This window comes from Nicotiana tabacum, chromosome 8 (assembly GCF_000715075.1).
Source record: "Nicotiana tabacum cultivar K326 chromosome 8, ASM71507v2, whole genome shotgun sequence".
NCBI classification, from domain to species: Eukaryota; Viridiplantae; Streptophyta; class Magnoliopsida; order Solanales; family Solanaceae; genus Nicotiana; species Nicotiana tabacum.
The window spans coordinates 136,130,857-136,158,005 of NC_134087.1; the positions used below are offsets into that span (position 1 = coordinate 136,130,857).

General features: G+C 41.3%; 1 protein-coding gene across 1 annotated transcript; it reads left to right on the plus strand.

Annotated features, from left to right (window-relative positions):
* Positions 1-2,809: 2,809 nt before the first annotated feature.
* On the plus strand, positions 2,810-3,945 carry LOC107767914 (uncharacterized). Its single transcript, XM_016587029.2, has 2 exons — positions 2,810-3,016; positions 3,506-3,945. Exons 1-2 carry the CDS (start codon positions 2,903-2,905, stop codon positions 3,746-3,748), a joined length of 357 nt encoding a protein of 118 aa, XP_016442515.1. The 5' UTR covers positions 2,810-2,902; the 3' UTR covers positions 3,749-3,945.
* The last annotated feature ends 23,204 nt before the right edge of the window (positions 3,946-27,149 follow it).

Sequence of the window (27,149 nt, forward strand, 5' to 3'; positions counted from 1 at the left end):
ACAAGCCACTTTGTAATGACTCCATTACAAAGAATTCAACTCAACTAACTTGTGATACTCTTACCATAAACCACTTTGTCACTCTCTAGTTACAAAGACTTTAATTTATGACTAAACCTAGTCACAACATAAACTCAGAGAGTTTACGAATTTTACAAGAGGGTTCCTAATCAACTCTTCTGGCTAAGCAATTTAGGAGATACAATAAGAACAATCACAAAGTTACAACTTAACTAAGGACAACAAAATACTAACTTTAGGAACTGGTCCGTAGTAGCGTTTAACTTTGTTCTTCAAGCTCGTGAGAATTAATTTCATAGTTTTGCAAAAGGCTTGAATAAATATCACAAGTGTTCAAGTGATGTTTTGATATAAACTACTTGTTGATACACCTTGATGACATCACTTGAATGATGTAAGCACATTAGTTGGTCAAAAGATAAGTGGCCACTGGAAATAGTGCAGTGCAAGCAGAAACAGTGCAGGCAGTCACATCGCTTTCACCTGTGTAAAATTGACTTTGTACTGCTATGAGGGAACTATAAGGGTATCAGGTCCTTGGTTGGTTCTCTATCTCCTGAAGCTATAGCAGTTCACATTTAGATGGAATACGTTAACTTGCAGTGTAGCCCAAGTGCGTCAGGTTCCCTATCTGGTCATTGACAGTAAGTTTGTTAGATCATTAAAGCATAAGGCAAAGACATTGAAAACCTATTAGAGCCAGTATCAATTATTCCAAATGAATGGAAAAGTGAGCCTAGATATCCACATAAGTACATCATTGGAGATCCTCATGAAGGAATGAAAACTAGAAGATCACTAAAACAGACATCAAATATTGCTCTCATATACCAGTTTGAACCAAATAAGGTGGATGGGGCTCTTAGGGACGAAATCTAGATAACTGCAATAAAGGAAGAGCTTAATCAATTTTCGAAGAATAAGGTATGGGAACTCATTCCTAAAAACTCAAATGCATCCATTATATTGTTGGAACAAAATAGGTGTACAGAAATAATTTGAATGAGTCTGGACAAATAGTACGAAATAAAGCTAGACTGGTTGCTCAAGACTATTCACATCAAGAGTTGTGTCAATATTAGAAAGAAACACTGTTGCTGTATATCGTTGGTAGTGAACGTACTAAAACCATCATTGCTGTAAACTCTTATTGAAAATCTAAGAGAACCCTTGTGACCCAAGGAAACTGGACGTAGGTACCACACCGGTACTGAACCAGTATAAAACTGTTACGCCTCCTTTACTTTTCTGATTGCTCAGTTTATTTCTGCTGCGATTAAGTACTGTGTAAAGTTTAGTCAACTAATCTCCTACATAGTCAACTAAGTTTTACAAATCGGCTACAATTCAACCCTCTTCTTGTACTTTCACTATTGAGCATAAACTTTATATATGTCTGTGTGAAAAAAGTTGATATTATATAAATATAAAATTATGAACTTTCATATTTTCAAAAAATTCAAAACCTTGAAGCCATGAAATTAAAATTTTGGATCTGTTTGCGTTAGTCTAAAGCTTATGAAGCACAACATCAGAGCACAAGCGACTTCATAGTCCAGCAATAAAATATACACGTCATAGATTATACGCAGGCGTTAATGAATATAATCTCTCTGGTACGGAAGACATGAAATACTACATACTATAAACAAGACTAGCTTGTGTAAAAATTACGTAGATGCTAGTGTTGTAACTCAAGGAACGTTTAACATGCAAATATTTCGACATTTGCAAACTTTAGGTTTCAAGATCTCCATGCCTTATGTAGGTGGAGTGTTCATTTTATTCATATTTTTTCACACATAATTAGTAACCCAAGAAATTGTAATGTGCTTAACTTAATCTTTAAGTTTGTCTGGACAAGTTTAACATATTAGCATAAAACGGGATAAAAAACTAATCGAATTCTCGACTTACAAAGCAAGTGTAGCGAAAAGTTGAAGCATGACCTCTAATCAATTGATTGCAATCTTAAATATGTGGTTTGCACTTGTAAACCAAATAGTAAGTCCTAATGTTCATTTGCTTATCATGGTATTTATTCAAAGAAGGGATGATCACCACACAAATCACTCCCCCCCCCCTCCCCAAACACTATCAAATAGGTGGAAAACATTAGTAATTTCTTTTTTTTGAAAGAGTCTCACACATGGACGAAGCTACATGTTATAAAGGATGATCAATTGACCACCCTTTGTCCGAAAATTATGCTGCATATATAGGTAAAATATTATATTTTAGAGGTATATAACATATATTGATCACTCTTTCTTGGAGATTTTTTTCACTTCTTTCAAATTTGAACACTCTTAAGTAAATTCTTGGCTTCGCCCTCTCACACTATAATGTTTGTTGTGTGATTCACAAAATATCATAACGTTCAAAAGGAGAAATATTTTACTTATCACTTTCCTTAAATAGCTCTGCATTATTACAAACAACAACAATAACGACCCAGTGAAATTTTACTAGTGGGGTATGAGGAGGGTAGTATGTACGCAGACGAGGGAGTAGAGGGGCAAATAATGACAAAACAAATGATGATAACCTAGAAAAGAATTTAAGAAAAAAAAATATATTTCTCTTCCAAACCGTCGTAACGAACTCTTAAAACAAGGCCTCCGCTTTCTCTAATAATCAGCAACTCTTATTACAGAATTTCCACAAACATGTCCGCATGTTTCGACGGTAAAAAGACCTTCTTTTGTTCTGTCCACAACAACAAATCAAGGACTTGCTATAAAACGAGATCCTTTGACACTTTTTTAATTCAGCCTCAAACCAAGTTTTCAAGCTTCCTTTTGATTTCCTCATAATAATACTCTCTCAATCCGTTTTCTTGTCCATCTTCTAGCTCGCTCACTCCTCTCAAACATTAATCATGGGAGCATGTGCGAGCAGACCTAAGGATTTGGACAGGGACTTGGCCCCTGCTCCTGTCCCTGCTGAGGACCCTGCCACCCCCAAGAAATCCGAGGGTGACTCTGTTCCCCAGGTATACATATTTTTTATTTAACTGGCATTCTTGTTTTTGGCTAAGGTCTTTTTTTATTGGACAAGTACACCAAGCACCAAGAGAGGATTGACACACATAAGAATATGTGTTAGCGTGTGATTAAGAGGTCATGAAAAACTCCTGGCATAAATGGTATATGTCAGCATGTGATTAAGAGGTTACTCCTCTAGCATAAATGGTGTAAGGCTGTGCACAATAAATCCAATATAGTCTATTTATTGGATCTCACGAAATTCGGGAGTTTAGTACACCGGACTACCCGCCAAAATTAAGGATTTGACTGAATCTTAGTGTTGACCAATTTTTCATATTCACAATCTCTAACTATATAAAATCCTTTAATACAGTTTTTTCATTTAACACAAAATGAAACATCAATTGCAGATAAATTAATAAGAATTTGAGAACGAGAATTATGCATATGAAAATGTGTTCTATTAATAATTCTTTGCATGATTATAACATCAGGAGAAGAAAGATGGAGAGGAAACAAAGAAGGAAGAGGCATTGGTAGATGTATCAGAAGCAGAAGCAGAGGCTCCCAAGATTGAGGAAGTAACCACAGAGACAAAGGCTGTTGTTGAGGAAACAGAAACTGTCACCAAAGAGGAAACAGCCAAACCAGCAGAGGAACTCAAAGTTGAGGCTGTGAAAGAAGAGCCCAAGGAGCAGCAGCCAGCAGCAGAGGAGAAGAAAGAGGTAGCTGAGTAACCAAAAGATGCTGAAACTGCTGCCCAGTTAATAATAAGAGCAAAAAAAAAAGTGTTTGTCAATCAATGTATAAATAAATAATGGGCTTGAGAATTTCTTTTCAATCATACGTTTAGCTAGTTGATTGATCTGTTGAGGCTCATGTAAGTAAATTAAGCGACATTATGTAAAAAAAACATCAAAAAGTTTTTCTTGTATTTCTGTTTGCCCTTTAAATTATTGCTATGGATTTAATTATGTTTATGGGGATTGTCCAGTTAAACTTCCTGCTAGACAAAATATAATTGCACACGATGCTCATATTGTGACCAGGAAGTTTTAGGTCTGGGCCATAAAATAATCTCTTACATAAATGCAAGGTAAGACTGCGTGCTTAATCCTTATACCCGATCCATAGAGTGGGTATTATCAAACGTACTTTGAACCATAAAACGGATAATATCAAAAGGTCTTAAGGGTCTATACTTTAGTCAGAACAGGATCTGGCAAAATACATTAAAAATTGTGAAATAAGAAACATCATGATAATGTGGAACCCAAGATTTCGTCTCAGAAAACTCTTGACACTTATTGCTATATATAAGCAAAAATAATACGGAGTAGTAATTCCTAAGACCTCATATTAGTACATCAGTGTGCCAGTGTGGTAGGCCGTAGGAGTAATAACAACCTAAACATAGGCATGCAAATCTTATAGCATTCTTCAGTGTAATAACATGTTAATAAACATTTCACCTATTGGTCTCGTCGATATTTTGATGGCTGCTGACGAGAGAGCTATGTTAAATATATTTATATTAAATGCTCGTATAATAAAGCGATACGTGAAGCCGAAGGCAGAAGACAATCAGGTCCGAAGACAACAATCTCGTTTGTTCCCGAAGGAAATGACATTCATAAAGGCAAAATAAATGCTTGTCACCTGGTAGTATCTAATGGAGAATATTCTATAGCATTAAGTACGTAATCCGTTATAGAGAATATGACATTCGCTGCCTACCGTTACACATTTTTCAATAGCACCCATAATTGTCATTTAAGAGGGCTGGATCATAGGACCTTGCTCCCTAGGTGCAACTATAAATAGTGAGCTCAACAGCCGTTGTAGGGGACACGAATTTTATGATAAACTTATGCTATACATTGTTCAAAGCTCAATAATATTTTATCTTCTTGCTTATTAATATCGTTACTACTGCCTCCGGAAGCTCTGCTCCTGGAACCAAGATCTCTACTGTCTTATCTCGATTTCAACGCTAAGTCTTACATTCTTGTTTAATTTATTTATCATTTTAAAATTGTTTACCTTGAAAATGATAATTACAATTAGATTTGATTTTGTGGATCTAAAAATACGTGATCTGTTTTCATGCTAGTTGTTAGGCAATAGATGATGATTATGAGATTAGGAAATAAGGTAAGAACTTGAAAATAGTGTGTTTAAGCAAACCGAGCGGCTGAGAATCGGGGCCTCAAGCCTGATTATACGGGGCCTCAGGGTCGAGCTCGATACTGAGCTATGGACAGCCGATGAAGGGCTAACAGTATTGAGAGCACTGATGAAGGCTCTTTATGATCAATAATGAGCAATAATGACGAACAATTAATGGAACGCAATAAGTGTAAGCAATAAATATAAATAACAAAATCAAGGGAGAATGTGTTTGAGTTAGAGAGCAGAGAGTGTTCTTGTTCTTGTATTAAATGTTGTATATTGTGTTACAAAATGACAAGGGCCCCCTTTATATATATCAAGGGGAATTCCAACATAGTACAAATGCATTTATTACAAAGATATACGGCTGGTACAAGCATTTAATGCCACAGTACGGGCTTGAGCTAGTCGAATAGACTTGGTCAGCTTTAGTTAAGTGCCTTGGGAACTTTTCGTTAGTCCATCATAGTCGTTGATTTGTACTGCATCGAGGTCGATCATTGAGAACCCTCGGGGTTGAGCCCCGAGCTAAACTTCGAGCCTTTTGGGGGCGGTCTTTTATGAGGTGCCTCAATGGTCACAAAATCGGACCCTCTGATTTTTACCATATACAGATAGTCCCCGTGTTTTTTAGATTAAAATGATAAGAAACAATTTTGACACCGGTCTCCTCGAGCCTCTTGTGATGATATCATGCTTATGATGTAAGCATTTATGATAACTGAGACTTCCCATCATTACATCTTTCCAAAAGCATTCAATATAGCGCCGGTTTATTTTCTCAAAGCGATAATATCGCCGCCGATATGTCTCCCAAAAAGCATCGATTGCGCCTATCGATACGTTTCCCAAAGATATTGATTGCGCCGTCGGTTACACTGCCTCCTTTCCATAAATGGAAGCTTTTTTGAATCAAAACTTCATTCAGTCATTCTTTAACAGCCTTTAACTCCTTTCATCTCTTCATCCTCATCCAACTCTATTTCCCATGTTTAAAGCCCGTGGCCGTAAGGTCACACGACAGTGTTCTCGCCAGTTATGTTATTGTTCTTTCTCAGAGCTTTCCCCTACTGAGTGGGATCGCACTGGTTTGTTGTTGTTGGCCTGAAATAATGAGAAAGGAATCTTAAATTATTTTCGTATTGGAGGATATGTGGACCATAGACTGCTACTCACCTCTCTTAACTTCCACCTAGTGCGGCGCTTCACTCCTTTTGCTTTCCATGGACTGCGGTGGTGACATCTACTAAATTTTGCATCCTACACTGGTGCAATGTCTCAAGAAGTGGCTTCCCAGTAGTAATGCTGGCGAGACCCATACTCGCCAAATTTTTCACCCAGCCACTTTTTCATCTTTTTCGCTTTGGAGGAGGTTCTCGAAGACGTCGTTTGAAAGGTCGAGATGGGGTATCCGAGGAAATGGTTCTCGCAGAAATTGCTCTCGAGGGTGTACCTCCGAGAGTAGATTAGACTTTTAGCTATTATTATTTTTTTGCTTCTTTGCTTCTGTGCAAGGACCCTCCGTGGGCTTTTATAATCATGTGTAAGGACCCTTCGTGGGCTTTTGTAATCATCGTTTATTAATACAAAAATGTTTCTTCAATTTGTCTCTGATTTGTGTTGGATTTCCCTTTATTTGCGTTTGTGAAGAATCTGAGTACATGAATCTACCGATAGGTCCGAATATCGGGCCCGGGCGTAGGTATTCCTTCAGTTCCTAATTGGTTAATATGATATTTCCTGGAACCCTTTGCTGTTTCTCGGACTGAGCCCGGATTGAATTGATACAAACTTAGGTCACCGGGACCCCTGACTTTGAATTGAGTGAGAATAGGGCTTCAAATTTTAGAACGAAATTTAGCCTTTTAGGCCCTGTTGATAGTCCTTGAGGGAGAATTTTCTCCAGCGCCTAAGGATAAAGATAGCCCTAAGAATTTCACAGACAGTCCTCGAGTGAGAGTTAGCTTGAGCTCGGGCGGCTTAAAAACTTGATTTGAACTCAGAGTGAAGATAGTCCTAAGGCGTTATAGATAGACCCCAAATGAGGGTACGCCTGGACTTGGACGACCCCTGGACTAAAGTAATTGAGAGAGCATTTAACTTGATCTGAAGGCGAAAATAGCTCTAAGGCTTTATTAGTAATTTTCAAATGAGAATTGGCTCGGGCTCAGGTAGCTCGAGGGCCAAAGAATCGGGTGGATGACCTGCACTTGTAATAGTAGAAACCCTCGAGATAGGGTACCACATGGAAGTTAGGTTTATACGAATAGCTCCTTAGAGCTTACTTTTCATTTTGACAGAGATCCTCGAGATCGGGCACCATCTCGAGGCTTAGAATGATAGTGATGGCTCCTTAGAGCCTATTTTCATTTTGATAGAGATCCTTGAGATCGGGCACCATCTCGAGGCTTAGAGTGATATTGATGGCTCCTTAGATCCTATTTTCACGGTAGCAAGGATCCTCGATATTGGGTACCATATTGAGGCTAGGTTGATGCAGGGTTTTTTGATCCCTCGAACGTTGTATGTCAGTGTTAATCGTACGACATGATCATGAAATGATCGAGGTAATCCTATCGGTACATCTCCCTTAAAGTGATAGTGGCCTAGTTGGAATTAATTAGCCTTGTAGGGTAGGTTAACAGTCGCCGCTTGCTCTATATATGAGTTTATTTCCTTCTTTTCTGAGGATTTTGCTATTTTGAGCCGCAATCCTTTTTCATAGAGCTCTTCTTCCTTGCGTCAGCTTTTCCATCATTTTAATTCAAAGTTTTTTCCTGAGTTTTCATTTTCCTTCTCTTGTTTTATTATAGTCATGGATGCCACGCCTAAATCCATTCACCAAGAAGAGGAGGGTTTCGCTCCTTCTTCCCGCTCAATCGGTGGTACACCGCTGGTTTCTGGCGAGCCAATCTCAAGACGCTTTGTCTCGAGGAGGGACCTTTTGCTAAAGAGGTGATCACACCCAACTATTCCTTATAAAAAGGACAAACGGACGTTGCAAATATAATCTGAGTATTTCGCCTAGAGTCGAACCTACAAGGAATTAACCTATCAATTACTCTTGTCAGACTCACTAAATTCTACGTAATCAACTTCCCAAACATTTTGAATCACAATTGAGGATATTTTTACTAACTATGACAGAGTACAGTTAAGTAAGTAAAGACTAACTATGATTAAGTTGTAAACAATTAAGAGAAGGATCTAAGGTTGTAATTTTCCCTATTGATGGAATCCCTTCCGGTTATGTTTCATATAGATTTGCCTAATCGTCTCTATCGATCATGAGCACTCTTATTATCGTAAATATCTCCCGAGTAATCACGACAATTTATTAGACGCACCCTCCCGAGTTACGCTAGCTGGCTTTTAATACAGCTCACTTTAGATCGCACCCAAAGCTTCGTTATCCCTAATCTAGCCTTTAAACCCTCGGTTATTGATCCCTCATATACTTTGAGAGTGGTGTTGTTCAACAATTACCTAAATATGCACTCTCTCCCGAGTAATACATACTAAATAGGCACAGCTAATTGAGGATCCTATCAATTAACTACAACAAGAACGTAGTTGACACAAATAGAGATTAAACAAGGCAATCTATATTAACATAACAAGAAGTTCATCCTTCAATAGGTTCTATCAAAACCTTAGACTAAATATTTAGCTACTCATACTAGTGTTCATCATAACAAAAGCCAAATTCATCACAAATGGTAAAATACAAAAGGGAGAAAGGAAGAACTCTATGTTGAAGTCTCCTCCTTGCCTCCTATTTTTTTCTCCCCTTGAACTCAGCTATCCAAACCTTGATAATCTTCTCTTGGGCGAGCTAGACCTCTTTTAGGTTTTGTGGAATTACCCCCGAACTTCCAAGTTTACCCCTAACTTTTACTTTTTGGAACTGGACTAGCGCGGTCGCGCTAATGGCCGCGCATATGGCATAACATTCTGCCTCAAACTCCTGGGCTAGCACGGTCGCGCTAGTGGGCGCGCTAGTCTGGGTCATCATTTCAGCTTTTCTTTCTCTCTTCTTCCAACGTACTCAGCTCCGAGGGGCTTCCCTTGCTTCAATTTAGCTCCAATTACAGTTCTACATCCTCATACACGCAACTCGCTTCTGCAAAACATGAAATTTACAATTAGAGCCAATTTATTATCATTTAACTATTCTATAACAGTGAAATATAGTCATGCTAGGGCATAAACAGTCACCAAATTACATGAATCTAGCCTATTATCAACACCTCACACTTAAATCATTGCTAGTCCTCGAGCAATCCACCACACTCTATAAAGATTCCTTCACTAAGCCTTTTCCCCTAACGTATCACACCAAGAACAAATCACCAAAGTTACACCTAGTAGTGAACAATCTTTGCCTCAAAAGTCGACTCTCACGTGCCGTGCAATATTCGTACTTACTCAAATTACTCTATACATAAGCCAAGACTTACCTTTCCTTCGTGAATCACATGCCCTCACATCACACAAGAGAGTAGTTCCGCAAATATTAATATTAAGAACAATTAGGAACTTAGATAAACAAAATTCGCTCACTCTCAAAAAGAACATTCACATGCCACAAAGACGCACCATAGGCTTGACCGTAGTGTACTACTCTACTAATCGAGCCCATTCAGTCTAAGATCAATTAAGACTTCACTTGGTTGTAATGTAGGCTAAGGGACGGATAGGATATATTTGGATATAGTGACTAACCTCCCTAAGAACTTTTAATACAATCACATTAACCTTCAAAACCATACTTATGTCAACCAGACATTCCACCACATTTTTTATTTATAACATCCCACTCCATTAAGTGAAATTGTATTAAATCACCACTTATCAACTACTACATTCACTTTTTTTTCTTTCTTTTAAGTGGTGCTTATTCTTTTACTTTTCCAAACAACTGCACCTTTCCTCTATTTCATCGGTTCCACTCAAAAACCAAACCACCACACCACACTTTAGCTTTTGCACATTTCACTACCATTCAAGTGCTTACATGAGGTAAAAGGGTTCAAACAGATGTCCATTCAAACAATTGGGTAAGGTTCACAATGTGGTTGCCAAAGAAACAGGCTTATAGGCTCAACGGGGTTGACTACGATGTATTACGTTTAGGTGGGTCTACTTTATATATCTGTCTTAACAAAGAAATGCCTATATCACTTCTAAGACTAAATGAAACTACTATTTCGCTTTGCAAACACACAGGGCAAGTTCTATGCATCGAATGTAAAGCATAGAATACAGTGCAACTCACACACGCATGGCACATGACTCAGTCCAGATTGGCTTATCAAGACACTCTCGTTTGAGTATTCAGGTAAGTTACAAACATACAATTTAAGGCACTTTAACAAGAATCAACCACTGAGATTAAGCGTTACACTCTAGTGTCTACTATGTTCAGGTGTATCAACGCCAATGGTTTCTCTTTCTATTTCAGCTCGTAGCCCATCAATACTAACTAAAAACTAAAAATAAAATAAACAAAAATTAACTACACCCGGTTCAAGATAAACCCTTGTAAAGAACCGTGGCCCAAAGAAAAACCAAGGGGGAGTTACTACACTACCCAAAACAAAAAAAAACAAATTTTTTTTGGTATTCTCTTTAGACTTACTTCCCTCAAGAAAACTGTCTAAAAGATCTGTCATCAGGAAGAGTCCCCATATTCCTTTTTTTTACGTCGACTTAGACCCTCAAGAACCCCATCGAAAAAGATCCGTCGTCGGGACAAGTCAACTTACCTACCTTAAGCTTACCTAATGTAACTATTACTCAAAACACCAAAAACAATCAAGAAGAAACAAAGAAACATCCAACAGTCAAATTGTTACATATACATACATACACTGAAGTAACCCCCGCCCCACACTTAAAGTGAAGCTATGTCCCCATGGAAAACAAAATAAAGAACACTGAGGTAAAGGAACTTCCCTGAAATATCACTCTTGATCGGAGACCGTGTTTGGGTTCAAATTGCAAGCACAACCCAGAGCTCTCAACCAGCCCAAAATTTTCTTCTCCGATTTCACCTGCCGGTTAGCTACCACGTCAACACGGGTACCCAAGTCAGTGATCGAGGTACGCAGTCCAGCCACCTCCTGCTCCAAAGTTGTGAACCGGGTAATCCGAGTAGCTCCAGAAGGTGTTGCAATCCAAGATGGTGCTGCAGCTGCTGCAATTTACTCATGGGCCTGTGGCTCAGCCCCTACATCCTCCTACTCAGCCTTCGCATCCTTATAATCATCAGAATCACCACTAGCATCACCGCCTGCTGTCACCGGCTCCTTACCAGTAGTGACCTTGTCAGCTTGGAACTTGTGGTCTCTTGGCACTCTCCCATCAACATCCAGATTTTCCGGCACCCGAGCCGCGTCACAAAGTTTAGTAACCAATGAAGGGAAGAAGAACCCATACCTTTTTATTGGACAACAGGTGAACATCTCCTCATGAATTACTTTGGCCACATCAAAGTTGTGACCATTAATGAAACACCAAATCAGAGCCGCTCGAGGGCCATTCACCTCCGTAGTGTTGGAGGACGGGATCAGACGATTTTTGATAATATACAACCAGCACTTCCCTTCAAAGGTTAGCGCCGAGGAATGAAACTTCCGACCATACATCATCCAAACAATCTCCTTTCCGGGTACACAAATTATTTCAAAGAACCTCGCCCACTGTGTATGTGATCGGCCATACCCCTTATAATAGTCATCATAAGGATCCACAGGAGGGGGCAGCTGGTACATCGTCCATATAGCCTCAACAGAGGCATCCACCGCCTTTCTGCACATAGTGACTATGCCATTGACATGCTCTTTCACATTGGCATAAAACGCTCGGACAACCATCACATTTCCTTCGCCCGGCTCGTCAATGAAAGTTTGTAACTCCTGCCTCACTAACTTAGTATACATGTGAGGGCAACCCAGTTGGACCGATCCTATATCAATGCCCCTTTCTGGTATCGGCTTTTTAGGGGCCTTATCCGCAAAGCTGTCATGAGCCTTGGAAGATACAAACCTGCTACTATCGAAGGGACGAGCAAACGCTGACCCGCACACCCTAGACGATCTAGCTTGGCTGCTAGAAGAGGCACCTATGGTACGGTGTTTCCTAGATGGAGCCATAGTACCTGGAAAACGGAATATCATTATCACAATCCAAAATAAAATTGTGACGTAATGCGGTTACTCAGACTTCACATGCACAATGGGTCACAATTACACAATTACATTCACTAAGGCATTTACACAAACACCTTGTGGGCATTATACACTCACACCCCATCAAACATGTTACCACCCCAAAACCACCACAATGTTCCCAAAATCACAAACTAAGTCAAGCTACAACTCCACCAACCTTACCACCCATAATCACTACAACATATACTACAATTTTTGACTAAAAAAAATTACATAAATACAAAAATAAAAAAACGAAAATCTGAAAAAAAGGAAAGAAAAATGGCACCAAGAAATCATACCTGTAGTGAGAGTATGGGAGGAGAAACGAAAAAAGAGTAGGGGAGAGCGTGCTTGAAACTTGGGGAAAGTGGGTTGGGAATTTGAAGAAGAGGGGAGTTGAAGAATAGGGAATTTGGGAGAAGAAGGGGTTAGGGTTCTTTTTTTGTTCTTGAACGTTGGGGGAATTGGGGTTGAAGAGGGGGGGGGGGGAATAGAATAAAGGAAAACAAATTAATGTAAAAAAATAAAGAATAAAAAAACTATTTTTAAGTTAAAGAAAAAAATGCATCAGATTGGGCGAGACTAGCGCGGTCTCTAGCATGGTACGAGCGCGGACGTGCTAGTCCAGGCTGAACACTAGTCCATATGCGCGTCCACTAGCGCAGCCTTTAGCGGTCGCGCTTCTAGCGCGATCACATGCGCGGTCTGTAGCGCGGTCGCGCTAGTGTTTTGGAGCTGAGGCAGAATACTTGCCATATGCGCGGCCCGTAGCGTGGTGGGTAGTGCGAGCGCGCTCCTGGGCACGATTTATTTTCATATTTCACCTGTTCTTTCCGCTTCCGATGGACTTGTCACCTGCCCACACTCATGTGCATTGGTTAGTACTTCCCCAAACTCAAAATTAACAACTACTACTATCATTAGGTTGTCTCCCAACCAGCGCCTTAGTTAATGTCGTAGCACGACGATTACAACAGATCAATGGGTTGCCTCCCATGCAGCGCCTTATTTAACATGGCAGCACGACGCAGACAAGCGCAATTAAGGTTCGCTCGACCTTTGAGGTTCAGTCAGGTGGGTCTCTGACACTTCCTTTGATACATTCATGCCTACATATAGTTTCAATCTCTGCCCATTGACTCTAAATGTGTGAGAGTCTTTCTGTGAGGCAATCTCTACAGCCCCTGAAGGGAATACTTCAACCACTTGAAATGGGCCAGACCATCGTGACTTGAGCTTACCCAGGAATAGCCTTAATCTTGAGTTATAGAGCAATACCATGTCCCCGAAGTTGAAATGTCGCTCAACAATATTCTAGTCGTGCAACCTCTTCATCCTTTCCTTGTACAACCTTGTGCTCTCAAAAGCCAGATATCAGAACTCATTGAGCTCATGCAATTTTGTGATTCTCGTTGTGCCCGCAACTTCAATGTCTAGATTTAGCTGTTTCAGTGCCTACCAAGCTCTATGTTCAAGTTCCACTGGCAAATGGCAGGCCTTCCCGAACACCAACTTATATGGTGACATACCAATCGGTGTTTTAAAAGCAGTTCTATAGGCCTAGAGTGCATCATCTAACTTTTTTCGCCCAATTAGTTCTTGTGGCGTTTACAGTCTTGGTCAATACACTCTTTATCTCTCTATTAGACACTTCAACCTGTCCACTGGTCTAAGGATGATATGGTGTTGCCACCTTGTGGCACACATCGTACTTTGTCAGCTACTTCTTGAAAGCTCGATTACAGAAGTGAGTGCCTCCGTCACTGATAATAGCTAATGGGGTCCCAAAACGGGTGAATATGTTCTTCTTCAAAAACCCCACCACCACTCTTGCATCATTGGTGGGAAGTGCTGTAGCTTCCACCCATTTGGACACGTAATCTACAGCAACAAGTATGTACTTATTGCCAAATGAGCTGACGAAGGGGCCCATGAAGTCAATCCCCCAAACATCGAACACTTCAACCTCTTGAATTGGGTTCATGGGCACCTCATGGAGACCGGAAATGTTCTCAGTTTGCTGATATTCATTACAGCCCTTCACCCATTGATGTGCATCCTTAACAATGTTGGCTAGTAAAACCCGGCCTCTAGCACTTTCACGGCCATCCTAACGCCTCCAAAATGCCCTCCATATGCCGATGCGTGACATGCCTGCAAAATAGAAGATTGTTCTATCTCGGGGACACACCTCCGGATCATATTGTCAACACATATTCGAAACAAATAAGTTTCATCCTAAAAATACATACGGCAGTCATGGTAAATCTTTTTCTTTTGTACAGAGGAAAGGTCATAAGGCACTATACCGCTTGCAGGTAATTTGCAAAGTCTGCATACCATGGCACTTCCTCAAGGCTTGTAGCGAGCAGCTGCTCGTCTGGAAAGGTTTCCAGAATATCCTCAACCTCAACTGAGTTTTCAGCTCCCTCAGGTCGTGATAGATGATCAGCGACTTGGTTTTCTGTGCCCTTACGGTCACGAATTTTGAGGTCGAACTCTTGTAGTAACAGCACCCAACAAATCAGGCGTGGTTTAGAATCCTTCTTCTCAATCAAGTACCTGAGAGCTGCATGATCAATATATACAATTACCTTAGAGCCAATCACGTATGATCTGAACATGTCAAATGCAAACACCATAGCTAGCATCTCCTTTTCAGTCACAATATAGTTCAGCTGGGCTCCACTCAGCGTTCTACTGGCATAGTAGATTGGGTGCATTATCTTGTCTTTTCGTTGTCCCAATACTGCCCCTACTGCATAGTCACTGGCGTCACATATAAGTTTTAATGGTTGCTCCCAGTCGGGGATGACAATGATGGGTGCTGTGACTAGCCTCCTTTTCAACTCCTTGAATGCTACCATGCAATCATCAAAAAACAAGAAGGGGTGATATTTTTCTAAAAACTTACAGAGAGGGCTGGCAATTTTTGAGAATTTCTTATGAATCTACGGTAGAAACCGGCATGCCCGAGGAAGCTCCTGATTGCCTTGACTGAAGTTGGAGGTGGCAGCTTTGCTATCACGTCAACTTTAGCACGATCCACCTCGATTCCTTTACTTGATACCCGGTGTCCCAAGACTATGCCCTCGTGTACCATGAAATGGCACTTCTCCCAATTAAGAACCAGGTTAGTCTCAATACACCGTTTCAGCACACGAGTCAGATTTATAAGGCACTCATCGAATGAGTTTCCCACCACTGAGAAATCATCCATGAATGCCTCCATTATATATTCTACCATGTGTGAGCACGTGATTTTTGCCCTATGAGAACTACTCCAAAAAATTCAAAATAAAATGGTTTGGCATTGTTTGTGATTTATTTGTATTGTTGTCTATACATGTTTATTTCTACTTTAATTAAGAAAAATACAAAAAATATGTGTTGCATGCGCATTTAGGATTTAATTTTGCAAATTAGGATTTAATTTTACAATTTAGGATTTAATTAAACAGGTTTGTTTTACAAAAATGGAAAAATCACCAAAAATATGTACTTTGCATTTAATGTCCGAATTGTGTGATTTCATCTTTATTTGATTTTTAATTTCATGTGATAGCTATTATTAAGAGTTAATATTTTAGCTAATTGTCAATCTTATAATTAGGATTTTTAGTTGGTAATTAGGAATTAAAAAGAAAATAGAAAAAAAAGGAAGAAATAAAGAGAAAATCGGACTGGGCCAGTTTTGAATTAAATAGACAAGGCCCAAACCAAAATAACCCCTTACAGCCCAGTCCAAATACCCTTTTACCCGGTCCAATTAGGCTGGCAACACGACCGTCCAAACGACGTTGTTTTTGTCACCCTCAATCTGGGTCATTGATCTCACTTGATCAATGGTCCAGATCAACTCCTCCGTCACCCGACCCGTTACCCGGATCGACCCCGCCCTAGTACTACTCTAAAACGATGTCGTGTCTGTTAAATGAATTGATCCAGGCCGTTGGTCGTGCTTGATCCAACGGCCATGATTAAACACCCCTCCCCCCCACGCCCCTAAACCAAACCCCCCTTCATCTCTTCGTCTCTGAGCTTCAGAGACCAAACATATCCGCCGCCTTCAACCACCTTCCTCCGCCCACCGGAAATTGCCTCACGGCGGTTCTGGTGGTCCATACGACCCCATTTTACACCATGGATTCTCCTCGACCTCCCCAATCAGAACCCCTAACCCTTATCCCTCGAATCCCAGCCGTTTGAGTCGAAAATTAGATCGAAAATAAGGCCGAAACCCTAGTTCGTCCAATGACCCCCAATTTCACACCACAACTTCCCCAAGACTTCCTCGTTCCAGTCCCACGCCCAGTTTGCTTCGAATCACCCCCGAGCTCCTCGAATCTTAAATCAAAGGAATCGACCCAAATCCTAATCTGCTCAAATGCCACCAAATTCACACCCTGTGACTTCCTGGACCCCCTCACCATGAATCCCTGATAGACTCTGTTCAAATCATCGTGGGGTAGCTCAGATTCTAGATCGAAGTTAGGCAGGCCAGGGTCCATAAATTTTGAGCCAGGGACTGACTTTAGCCATGCTGTTTTCCTTCGAAAACACATGGTTAAAGTCCGTCTCGGCTTGAAAATGGGAAGAGCCTCGAGTTTTATTGAATCGTGATTCGGGTAAGTTTTTTTTACACCCAGTTTTTGTTGTTCACTATTGCAGTTCCATTTGTTTACTTTGTCTTTACCTTTCTGTAAATTGGCATGAATTTTTCGTTTGAATTATGATCAGTAGTCTAAGGTCCAAACTTGGGCCAGTTTGCGAGTTTGTGTCTGTTTAGTTTCATTAGTCTAAAGTCCAAATTGTTTGAATTCGTGTATGTTTAGTTTGTTCAAGTTCAGGCTACCAATTATGTTGTCATTGTGATCCCTTAATCAGAAATGTTAGCCTATACAATAGACCTAATGCTTAGGAAATGGTTCATGATTGTCTGAGCTTAGACTCGTGTTATTAATCAGGTTTCATTTCATGACACTTGCTCTGCCTCATCTCTAATTGCAGTCACATGTTGAGTTTAGCCAAATTGTTGTGAATTAAAACTTATCCTATAGTGTGTGATTCCCATTGTTTGCAATTCATGCTGTTGATTGTTTGTCTAGTTGATCATCGGGGAGTCTATTGGTTGTTCAAATCTGAAGTCTTGTAATCTGTCCAGTTGAGTTAGGAGTCAGTGGTTAGGAATTTGATAGTTTGGATTGGCTATAGCTATTTGGGGTTGTTACCAATTGAAGGGATTGGGTAGGACCGTGATTTCAGGGGCTTTAGGAGGGTATTTTGGGGATTCAAAAGTTCAGAAATTGGCTAGTTTAAGTGGGCTGACAGTAGGGTACTAAAATACCATTAAACTAATACAATTGTTTAATGCTAATGGGGAACAAGACATAATGGTGGGGGAAAGGTTTAAAGAAAATGGATTAAGAAATAGGTGCCCATACCTATTTGTATTTAAATAAAGAAAACACAAGTGTAGTGGGGAACAAAACATATACTAGTGAAATTAAAAGGGGATGATGGGCAGAATTAGTGAAAGAATTCTACCCAAAGTGCTTTTGAAAGTTGAGGGGCAGAGTAAGTGTTTGGGGATAAATAGAGTCACTTAGGACAGATTTAAGGAGGGTTTTATTTTTTTACATGGGGAATTTTTTGGAAAATCTGGAGAGGGACCTTTAAGGAGAATAGGCAGAAAAGGTGGAGAGTCAAAAATAAATAGAAAAGTCCAAAGATTGGCACACACTGTCTGACTTTGAAAAAGATTGAGAAAACCTACTGTGGCATTAGTTTCCTGAAGTCAAATTAGAATTCCAGTTGATGAGTTGCATGTTTTCTAGCTTGATTTCTGATTGTGAGAGTCTCAGAGGTTCCCTGGTTGGTCTTCTAGTGATTTTGGGTTGATTCAGGCTTGGTTTTGAGTCAGTTCTGGTAACTCTGTTTGGTTTTACACACTTCTGGATTTCTGGTTCATCACTTTGGTCTATTCATTGTTCCATATTACTGGGCATTGATTACTGCTGTAACTGCTGTTGCATTATTGCTGACTGTTCTTTCTCCTCTTCCCGTGTTGCATTTGTCCAGGTACACATTTGAACTTGTTCTTGGTGTGATTTCTCCAGTGGAATGAAAAGGCAGTTACTGTTCGACATTCATTAAAGTTTACTGTTTTTTTTAGTTTACTATGATACAGTCAACTTTAAGATTTGTATGGTAAGTTTGTGCCTTAACGCGCCTGTAGGGATTAGTTGGGTCATTACATGTTATATACAGCTTTGTAACCTGTGGACAATGGGTACCTGCATAATTAGGATTGCTGTTTGATCGATTTGAGTTGTTTTGAATGGCGATGGACTGTTAACTCTAAATATGTAACTCATTTCTGATGGAATCAAGTCCAAGGTGACAAATAGTAACTGTTCGAGTTAATTGCTCGCCCTCACTAAAAATCAAAGGCAAATCACATCAAATAAGCACATATTCACGTTATTCCAGGTCACATATGTTTGGTTTTCGAATGGGAAATTATCCATGACGCTGTATGTGATTTAAATCATTATTGGATAAGTGATTTGTTAGAGTGAGTTATAGGTAATACTATTTCCACTCTAATAGGGACGAGCAAACAATTGTGAGTTATGCAATTTCGGATCTTCAACGCACATTAATTAACTAGGACTGCTTGCATTTTAGAGACGAACTAAGTAGAACACTATAGATTACTTTAGGCTTGCCCTTTAATTAACGAACGAGATGAGCCTCGCCAAATAAAGCACCTAGATTGCGGGGCCCTCGACAATTATATATATTAAATACTTAGATTCCGGGACGGGCCGTTTAGCGACTTTTCCGGCCTCATCCAAAATAACAACGCGTTAGTCTCTTTAGGCGCGTATTTTTAATAATTTACTTTCTTAAACTCGGGTGCACATTTATGTGACCCAAATCCACATCTCAACGAAGTCGAAATATGTCGATAACCACGGGTACATTGATGTGACGTGGTTCGAGACACGTTTTCACAACGTTACATTTCTCTGTTAAAATAATAATGATAATAATAAAAGCAATAAATAGTTAAAATTTGCACATAGGTTCAACATGTATTAAAATCAGATAAATAAGCCGAATATGACAGTTGAGCGACCGTGCTAGAACCACGGAACTCGGGAATGTCTAACACCTTCTCCCGGGTTAACAGAATTCCTTACTCGTATTTCTGGTTCGCGGACTGTAATACATAGTCAATCTTTTCCTCGATTCGGGATTCAACCGGTGACTTGGGACACCATAAATCTCCCAAGTGGCGACTCTGAATCTTTAAATAAAATCCCGTTTCGATTGTCCTTTAATTGGAAATAACTCCCTTTACGTCCCTTCTCGGGGGTGTAGGTGAAAAAGGATGTGTGATAGCTCTGGCGACTCTACTGGGGAGAAAGAACCCAGAATCTCTTGTTCATGGTTCAGAATTCGAGCTTAGATAAATTGTTATATTTGGCTTTGTTTATTATATGATTTTTACATGTTTGGGCCTGATGTGCTAAATGCTGCTTTTACCGCTTTGATATTATCTGAACTGTATATAAACTGTACCAAAACCTTCTCTTCTTACCTCCGGGGATGTGCTTGCTGGTTGAGATTCCCTATTATGTTAGTGTCATACCTTGAAATAAGAAAGAGGTCGGACAAGTTACAAAGTCAGACGATCTCGCGGGTCCCCGGTACGTAGCCCCTTCCTCGACTCGAGTTGTCCGCTCGGGTACACAGTCTAGAGCAAATACCCATGCTACAAACCTAGAACAACTCAGATTCATGCCGGATCCCTAGTAGGAACGTTTGTTTGCATCACGTGCATTTGACTTTGGAGGCTCAACACAGGGGTTTGGTCTGTCTAGGACAGATGTACCAAAAATGAAATGACCATCCTGATGCATCCAACTTGCTACCTGTGCATTTGTTGTTGCGGACCTGTATGCTGACTGACTTTTGAACACTTTGAGGAAAAGAAAGATAGAGGTATTTAATCGCCGGTTTTGAAAAATCAATGTCCAAATAGCGTCGAAACTCTGTCGAATTTTTGAGAAAATAAAAAAAAGGGGAAAAAAGAAATGGGTTTTTGTTTATGAAAAATGGTTTTATTTGCCATTGAAAGAGTCTTGTTTTCAAAAGAAGTTTGTTTTATCTACCCGAACTACGCCGGTTTGATTCTCACAAGGTGCGGGATACGTAGGCAACCCTCATCGGGTCCAACCTCCCCTTTTACAAAAATAGCCAAAAATGTCAATTTTTAATTAAATAAGTCGGATGATGCCGTTTTTGGCATGAATAGCCGAATGTTCCCGAAAGGGACACCGGAAGGCTAACCTTGCATAAACGGCCACTTTTAGTCATTTTTGGATTTTTGACCGGTTGACTCACCCAGCTTTAAAATATTCGTTCCCGAAGTGCTGAAAAGCCGTGTGCGGAACCGAATCTTCCTTTTAATCTATGGAAAATTAAAAAAAAAATAGTCAATTTGTTGAGTCAAATAAATTTTATTTCTTAATCACCTTAATAAATGTGCAGGATGAGCACGATGCAAAATGAACCTTTTTCAATAATGACTAACATCCCTTTCAAGTTGCGGCTATGGTGGGATGATTTAGGTGGTTAAGGGCAAGAAGAGGTCAAGAAATATCTAAAAGGTCTTACGGGTTTATTGGAAATTCAGCCTCGGGGGGATATCATAAGAGCTTTGGTCACCTGCTGGGACCCGACACACAATGTCTTCCACTTCTCCAATTTTGAGCTCACTCAGACTTTGGAGGAAATAGCCGGGTACATCGAAAATGCTAAAGTTCCGTTGAGGCAAAAATACCTGGTTGCTCCAAGAGCTGTCACTGTGCATCGATTTTTAGATTCGTTAAAGATACCCAGGACGGTCCATGACCCAGATCAGGCCGCAGGGTTTTGTAATCTGCGCTTCATATACGATAGATACGGTCATGTCGGAGGATTCAACAACCCGGGTAACAAGTTATGCAGCAAAAGTAACTGTCAGAAATGGGACGAGCATAGACGAGTGGCTTTTATGATAACCTTTTTGGGCCTTTTGGTATTTCCAAGGAAAGACAGAAACATTGATCTGAAAATAGCCGGGGTCGTCAGTACCTTGCTCATTCAAGATAAAAGCACTCTTGCACCTATGATAGTATCTGATATCTTCCGAGCTCTCACAGCCTGCAAAGCCAGAGAGAACTTTTTCGAGGGGTGTAACTTGTTGCTACAAATATGGATGACTGAGCATCTCTGCCACCATTCCCAACTCTTGAGTTATGGCTCCTCGAAGAAAACTTGCATAGAAGAGTTCTACACAAGAATCAAGGGGGTCAGTCTACCCGAGGGAGTTACGACATGGACATCATTCTTTCAGACCCTCACTGCCAGCCAAATACAGTGGACACTAGGATGGTTGCCCGTTGACGAGGTCATCCATATGCCGACAGCTAGGATCCACTTCTTATTGATGGGGCTCAAGAGCATTCAGCCTTACGCGCCATATCGAGTTTTGAGACAACTCGAGAGATGCCAAACAGTGCCACAGGAGAAAGATCTTAGTGCTCAAGTAATTGAGATTAGCCCTGAGGGACAGTTCCCTGAAGCAAGAGTCCGTCAGATCTGGAGTGAATGCCAATGTTTAAAAGCAGATACATGCGTGCAGGATCGAGCCAAAGGCGAAGTGGTGCCAGGATACCTTGCTTGGTACAAGAGAGAACTTGAGCACGAAAGGCCGGCTAAAAAACCCCATCTCCAGGAATTCGTCAAGGCGTCGCAAGAACAGTGGGATTGGTTAGCTAAAGAGCACGAGTACAGGGTTGCAATAGGCAAGTTGGAGAAGCAAGTTATAGATTTGAAATTTGAGAAAGATTTGCATATCACTGCAGATAAGGGAGACAAGAGAAAACTAGCTCAGGAAAACGAGGTCCTCAAAGCTCAAATCCAGGAAATGAAAACAACTACCAAAAACCCGAAGAGAAGCCGGGCTGATGAAAGGCTCATAAACGGTCTAAAGAAGAAAGTCCTCGAATATCAAGAAAACCTAGAAAAATCTAAAGCTGGTCTGGCGAGAATCCAGGTGAAATGGATAAAGAAGGCAGAAGAGCGAGCACGATCCATGCAACAAATGAAGGGGGGTAACGAAAGGAGCATCGCTACATTGAGAGAAACAATATCTACTCTCAAAGAGCGGATCTTCAGACAAGTCCGAGATGCCAGAGCAGATAGGAAGCGCTACTATGATCTAATGGCCCGAATGGAGAAACATATTGAGTTTCAGGATCAACTCCTTTACAACACTCAAATGCTGGGGACGCGGAATCAACAAATAGAGCAATTTCTTATGGAAAGGGACAGAATTAGGGGAAGAATCGACGATATCGGGCACTACATCACCATAAAGTGCCTAGCTTGTGAGGATATGTCCCGTACCACCTTCTTTGCTTCAATAATGATTTATGTCCACCAGATCATGGAAGATTTGAAAGATCTGCAAAGGGGCCTTGCACCAAAGCCCGCGGCGAGGCCGAACGACGCCCCGCGGGCGCCAAAATTCAAAACTCTGAAACATTCATAGTTTGAGTCTGTATTTTCCTTGTCTTCAGAGTCTGTTGTCCGTCGGAGTTTGTATTTCCCTTTTTGGCATAAAGTCTGTAGTCTGTATCAAGTCTGTCAATTTCCTTTCAAAAATGTTTTGCCTTGTAATAAAACGTTTTGCTAAAAATCCAAAAAAATGGTGTCTTTATTTTTCGCACTTGTAGGCAGAACTACGCCCGGTCTGATTCATGCGGGGACATGATACATACACAATCTCTATAGGATTCGACCACCACTAAAAAGAAAAAAGAAGGGAAAATGAAAAATAAATAAAGAAGGATAGAATAAAGGAAGCTTAAAAAAGGGGGCGCAATTATGAGCGGTCGGAATGACGCACGCAACCGAAGCAAATGCATGATAGAAATGGTTAATTGCCTAGGTGCGTTGCATCCCAATGTGTAATCGCATATATGTTGAACTCTAAAAACTAACAAGTTTGTTGATCTCTATAGAATTCAAGCAGTTAGTTTATTTAGAGGATACTGGCACATTACCATTACCAAACCAGATCGAAGGGACAAAATCGGAAATCATGTCTATTCCAGATGTCGACACTAGTGTTGAGGTAGAAGGGTTGGACGTCTACAAAATGAAAGAGGAGATGCTCAAGCTCAAGCGACAGATGGCCGAAATGTACCAAGCCTGGTCCAAAGGGCAATCACCGCCAGCTTACCCTGATAACCCTACTTTTACCCCACCATTAGCTCAGTATCAGGATCATCCCGCCACCGATCCGGGTTTTCCCATTTATCAACACTACCATGGCACTACTTCTCATATGCCACAAGCTCCACCACCGAAGTCAATTCCACACCCTCCTCCGCCAATCCCCCTGTCTTTGTGGCATCTCCACCAGCTGTACTCCATAAATCCCCGAGCGAACATGTGTGCCAAGCTTAGGACAACCAGTATTATCCCTCGGAGCTCACCTTCAAAGCGCCTGGAGCCTATCCACGTGATCCACATTCTGACCTACCGGAGAAAGCAGAAAAACCTGCTAGAAATCCTGAACAGGAAGAGATGTTCAGAAAAATGAAAAGCATAGAGCAATCCTTCAGGGATATGAGAGGTCTAGGAGGTCAGGTAAGCGTGGCTTACAAAGTCCTGTGTTTATTTCCGAATGTACAACTACCGGCAGGGTTCAAAATGCCCAAGTTTGACTTGTACAACGGACACGGCGATCCGGTGGCTTATCTGAGAGGTTTTTGTAGCAACATGAGGGGAGCGGGCGGAAGAGATGAATTACTGATGGCGTATTTCAGCCAAAGTTTGAGTGGATTGACGCTAGAATGGTACACCAGGCAAGATCATAACAGGTGGTACACCTGGGATGATTTGGCCTAAGCATTCGCTTGTCACTTTCAATATAATCTTGAGATCATTCCAGACCGACTGTCCCTGACCAAACTGGAAAAGAAGCACAGTGAAAGTTTTAGAGAGTATGGGTTCCGGTGGAGGGAGCAAGCAGCAAGGGTAGATCCCCCAATGAAAGAAAGCGAGATGGTCGATTACTTTTTGCAGGCTCTGGAGCCGACTTACTTTGGCCATTTGGTGTCCGCAATTGGCAAATCTTTTAATGAAGTTGTGAAAATGGGAGGCATGGTCGAGGAGGGGTGTAAGTCCAACAAAATCATGAGCTATTCAGCGATCAAGGCAACCACTCAGGCCATCCAAAGCGGCACTGGGGGTGTACTTGGGAAGAAGAGGAAAGAAGATGTCACGCCTGTTGAGTCCGGAGCATGGTTCGGATCTAGAGGCCCATCACCCTACTATAGCCAACCACGACCCTACCACCAAAATTACCCCCATACTCCATATAGCCCTCTACAACATTACTACCCACCGCCAGATCCCCATTTTTCCGTCCATCATGCACAAACCTATACCCAGACTCCGGCACATGCACAATGGCGTGCGCCATTTCCAGAAAATCCATACCTAGCTCCACAAAATACGTATCCACCCCCAAGAGCCTACAGAAATCCCTCCGGGATGAGTTTCCGACCAAACCCATCCCTCAAGAATGAGAGGCCACAGAAGCAAAAGACTTTCACTCCACTGGGGGAATCATATACCAGTCTTTTCCACATATTGAGGCAGTTGGGCATGTTGAATCCAATTGAGCCCAAAATGCCAAATCCTCCCCCTAGAAATCTTGACCATTCAGTGAGTTATGAGTATTGTTCAGGGGCCCCAGGGCACGATACAGAGAAATGTTGGAAGCTGAAAACAGTTGTGCAAGAGCTCATTGATTCATTGGATCGAGGTTCAAGTGCCAGAAGAACCAAATATTAATCAGAATCCACTGCCAGCTCACCATGAGACACAGATGATTGAGTTGATACACAAAGAGGGGGAGCCCATGAAGCCCTCACAAACGGTAATGATGATCCGTTCCAGCGAAACCAACTCAAAGAAAAAAGTAACCAGTGGGGAATCAGTGGCCCAGTGGAGAGGGGTAGATGATAAGCCAGCTATGGTAGCCGAGAGAGGGTCGTCAAGCATTGCTGCAGTGAAACCAGAGAAAACTAAAGTGGTAGTGCCAGGGGTTGCAAGTAAACCTGTTGTGGTTGTGAAGGGTGCTCGCACAGAGCCTGTCATTATAAAACCGGTAACTCAGCTTCCAGTGATCAACAGCAAGGCTGTTCCTTGGAATTATGAATGAGCGACGGTGATTTACAAAGGAAAAGAAGTCAAAGAAGAAGTGTGTGAAGCCCAAGGTCTAACTCGTTTGGGAAGGTGTTTTGCTCCCACAGAGTTAAGAAGGGCCAATCCAGTACCAACAAAGAATCCAGTTATCGAGGAAGAGGCGGAAGAATTTTTAAAGAAAATAAAGGCACAAGATTACTCCATTGTGGAGAAGTTGAGAAAGACCCCGGCACAGATCTCATTGTTATCCTTGTTGATCCATTCAGACGAGCATCGCCAGGTATTGATGAAAATTCTGAACGAAGCCCATGTTCTGGATAAGATCTCTGTGAACCATCTGGAGAAAATAGCAAACAAGATTTTTAAGGTCAACGGAGTCACTTTTTCAGACGATGAGTTGTCCGTGGAGGGTACAGAACATAATAGGGCCCTCTATTTGACCGTGAAGTGTAAAGACTCGGTAGTCACTCGAGTACTGATTGATAATGGTTCCAGTGCCAATATCTGTCCTTTGACCACCTTGAACAAACTGAAGGTCGATAGTGATAGACTTCACAAGAATAACATCTATGTTCGAGGGTTTGATGGTGGTGGTACAGACACAGTGGGGGATATCATACTTGAATTAACAATCGGTCCGGTCGAGTTTACCATGGAGTTTCAAGTGTTGGACGTGGCAATGTCATATAATCTTCTGTTGGGGCGACCCTGGATCCACGCCGCCAAAGCAGTGCCTTCTACATTACATCAGATGATCAAGTTCGAGTGGGATAGGCAAGAGATCGTAGTACATGGGGAAGACAATACAAGCGCCGTAAGTGATGCCATTGTACCCTTCATAGAGACTGCCGATGACAAGGGGCCGTGGGTCTACCAGGTTTTTGATACGGTTTCAATGGACAAAGTTCCCGAGGGTGAAAGCATCCCACTTCCCAAAATAGCAGCTGCAACCGTCATGGTAGCCTTGGAGATGTTGAAAAACGGGTTTGTGCCAGGCAAAGGTTTAGGGGTTGATCTTCAGGGTATTGTTCAACCGGTTTCTTTGCCCAAAAATCTGGATTCCTTTGGGGTAGGGTTCAAGCATACCGTGGAGGATGTGAGACGGGCCCGCAAATTGAAGAAAAGAGTCTGGGTCCTTCCCAAGCCAATCCCACGCCTGTCCAGATCTTTTGTCAGGCCGAGCATCAAAAAGCAATTGCTGTCCAAGATTACAGGGCCATTGATTGGTGCAGATGGAGAATTAAATGAAGGTTTCGAAAGATTATTCACCGAAATCAACATGGTAGAAGTTGGGGAGGGGTCCAGCAAGGCGGATGTGCAGTTTGTGGGGACAAAGGCAAAAATCAACAATTGGATGGCTACTCCTTTTCCCATTCGGAGGGAGTCTTGGTAGTTGGCTCTGATTTTCCTTCCCGTTTCTGGATTATTCCAGGGTTGTAGTCCAGATTTCTTTCATTTTGTTGTGTTCATC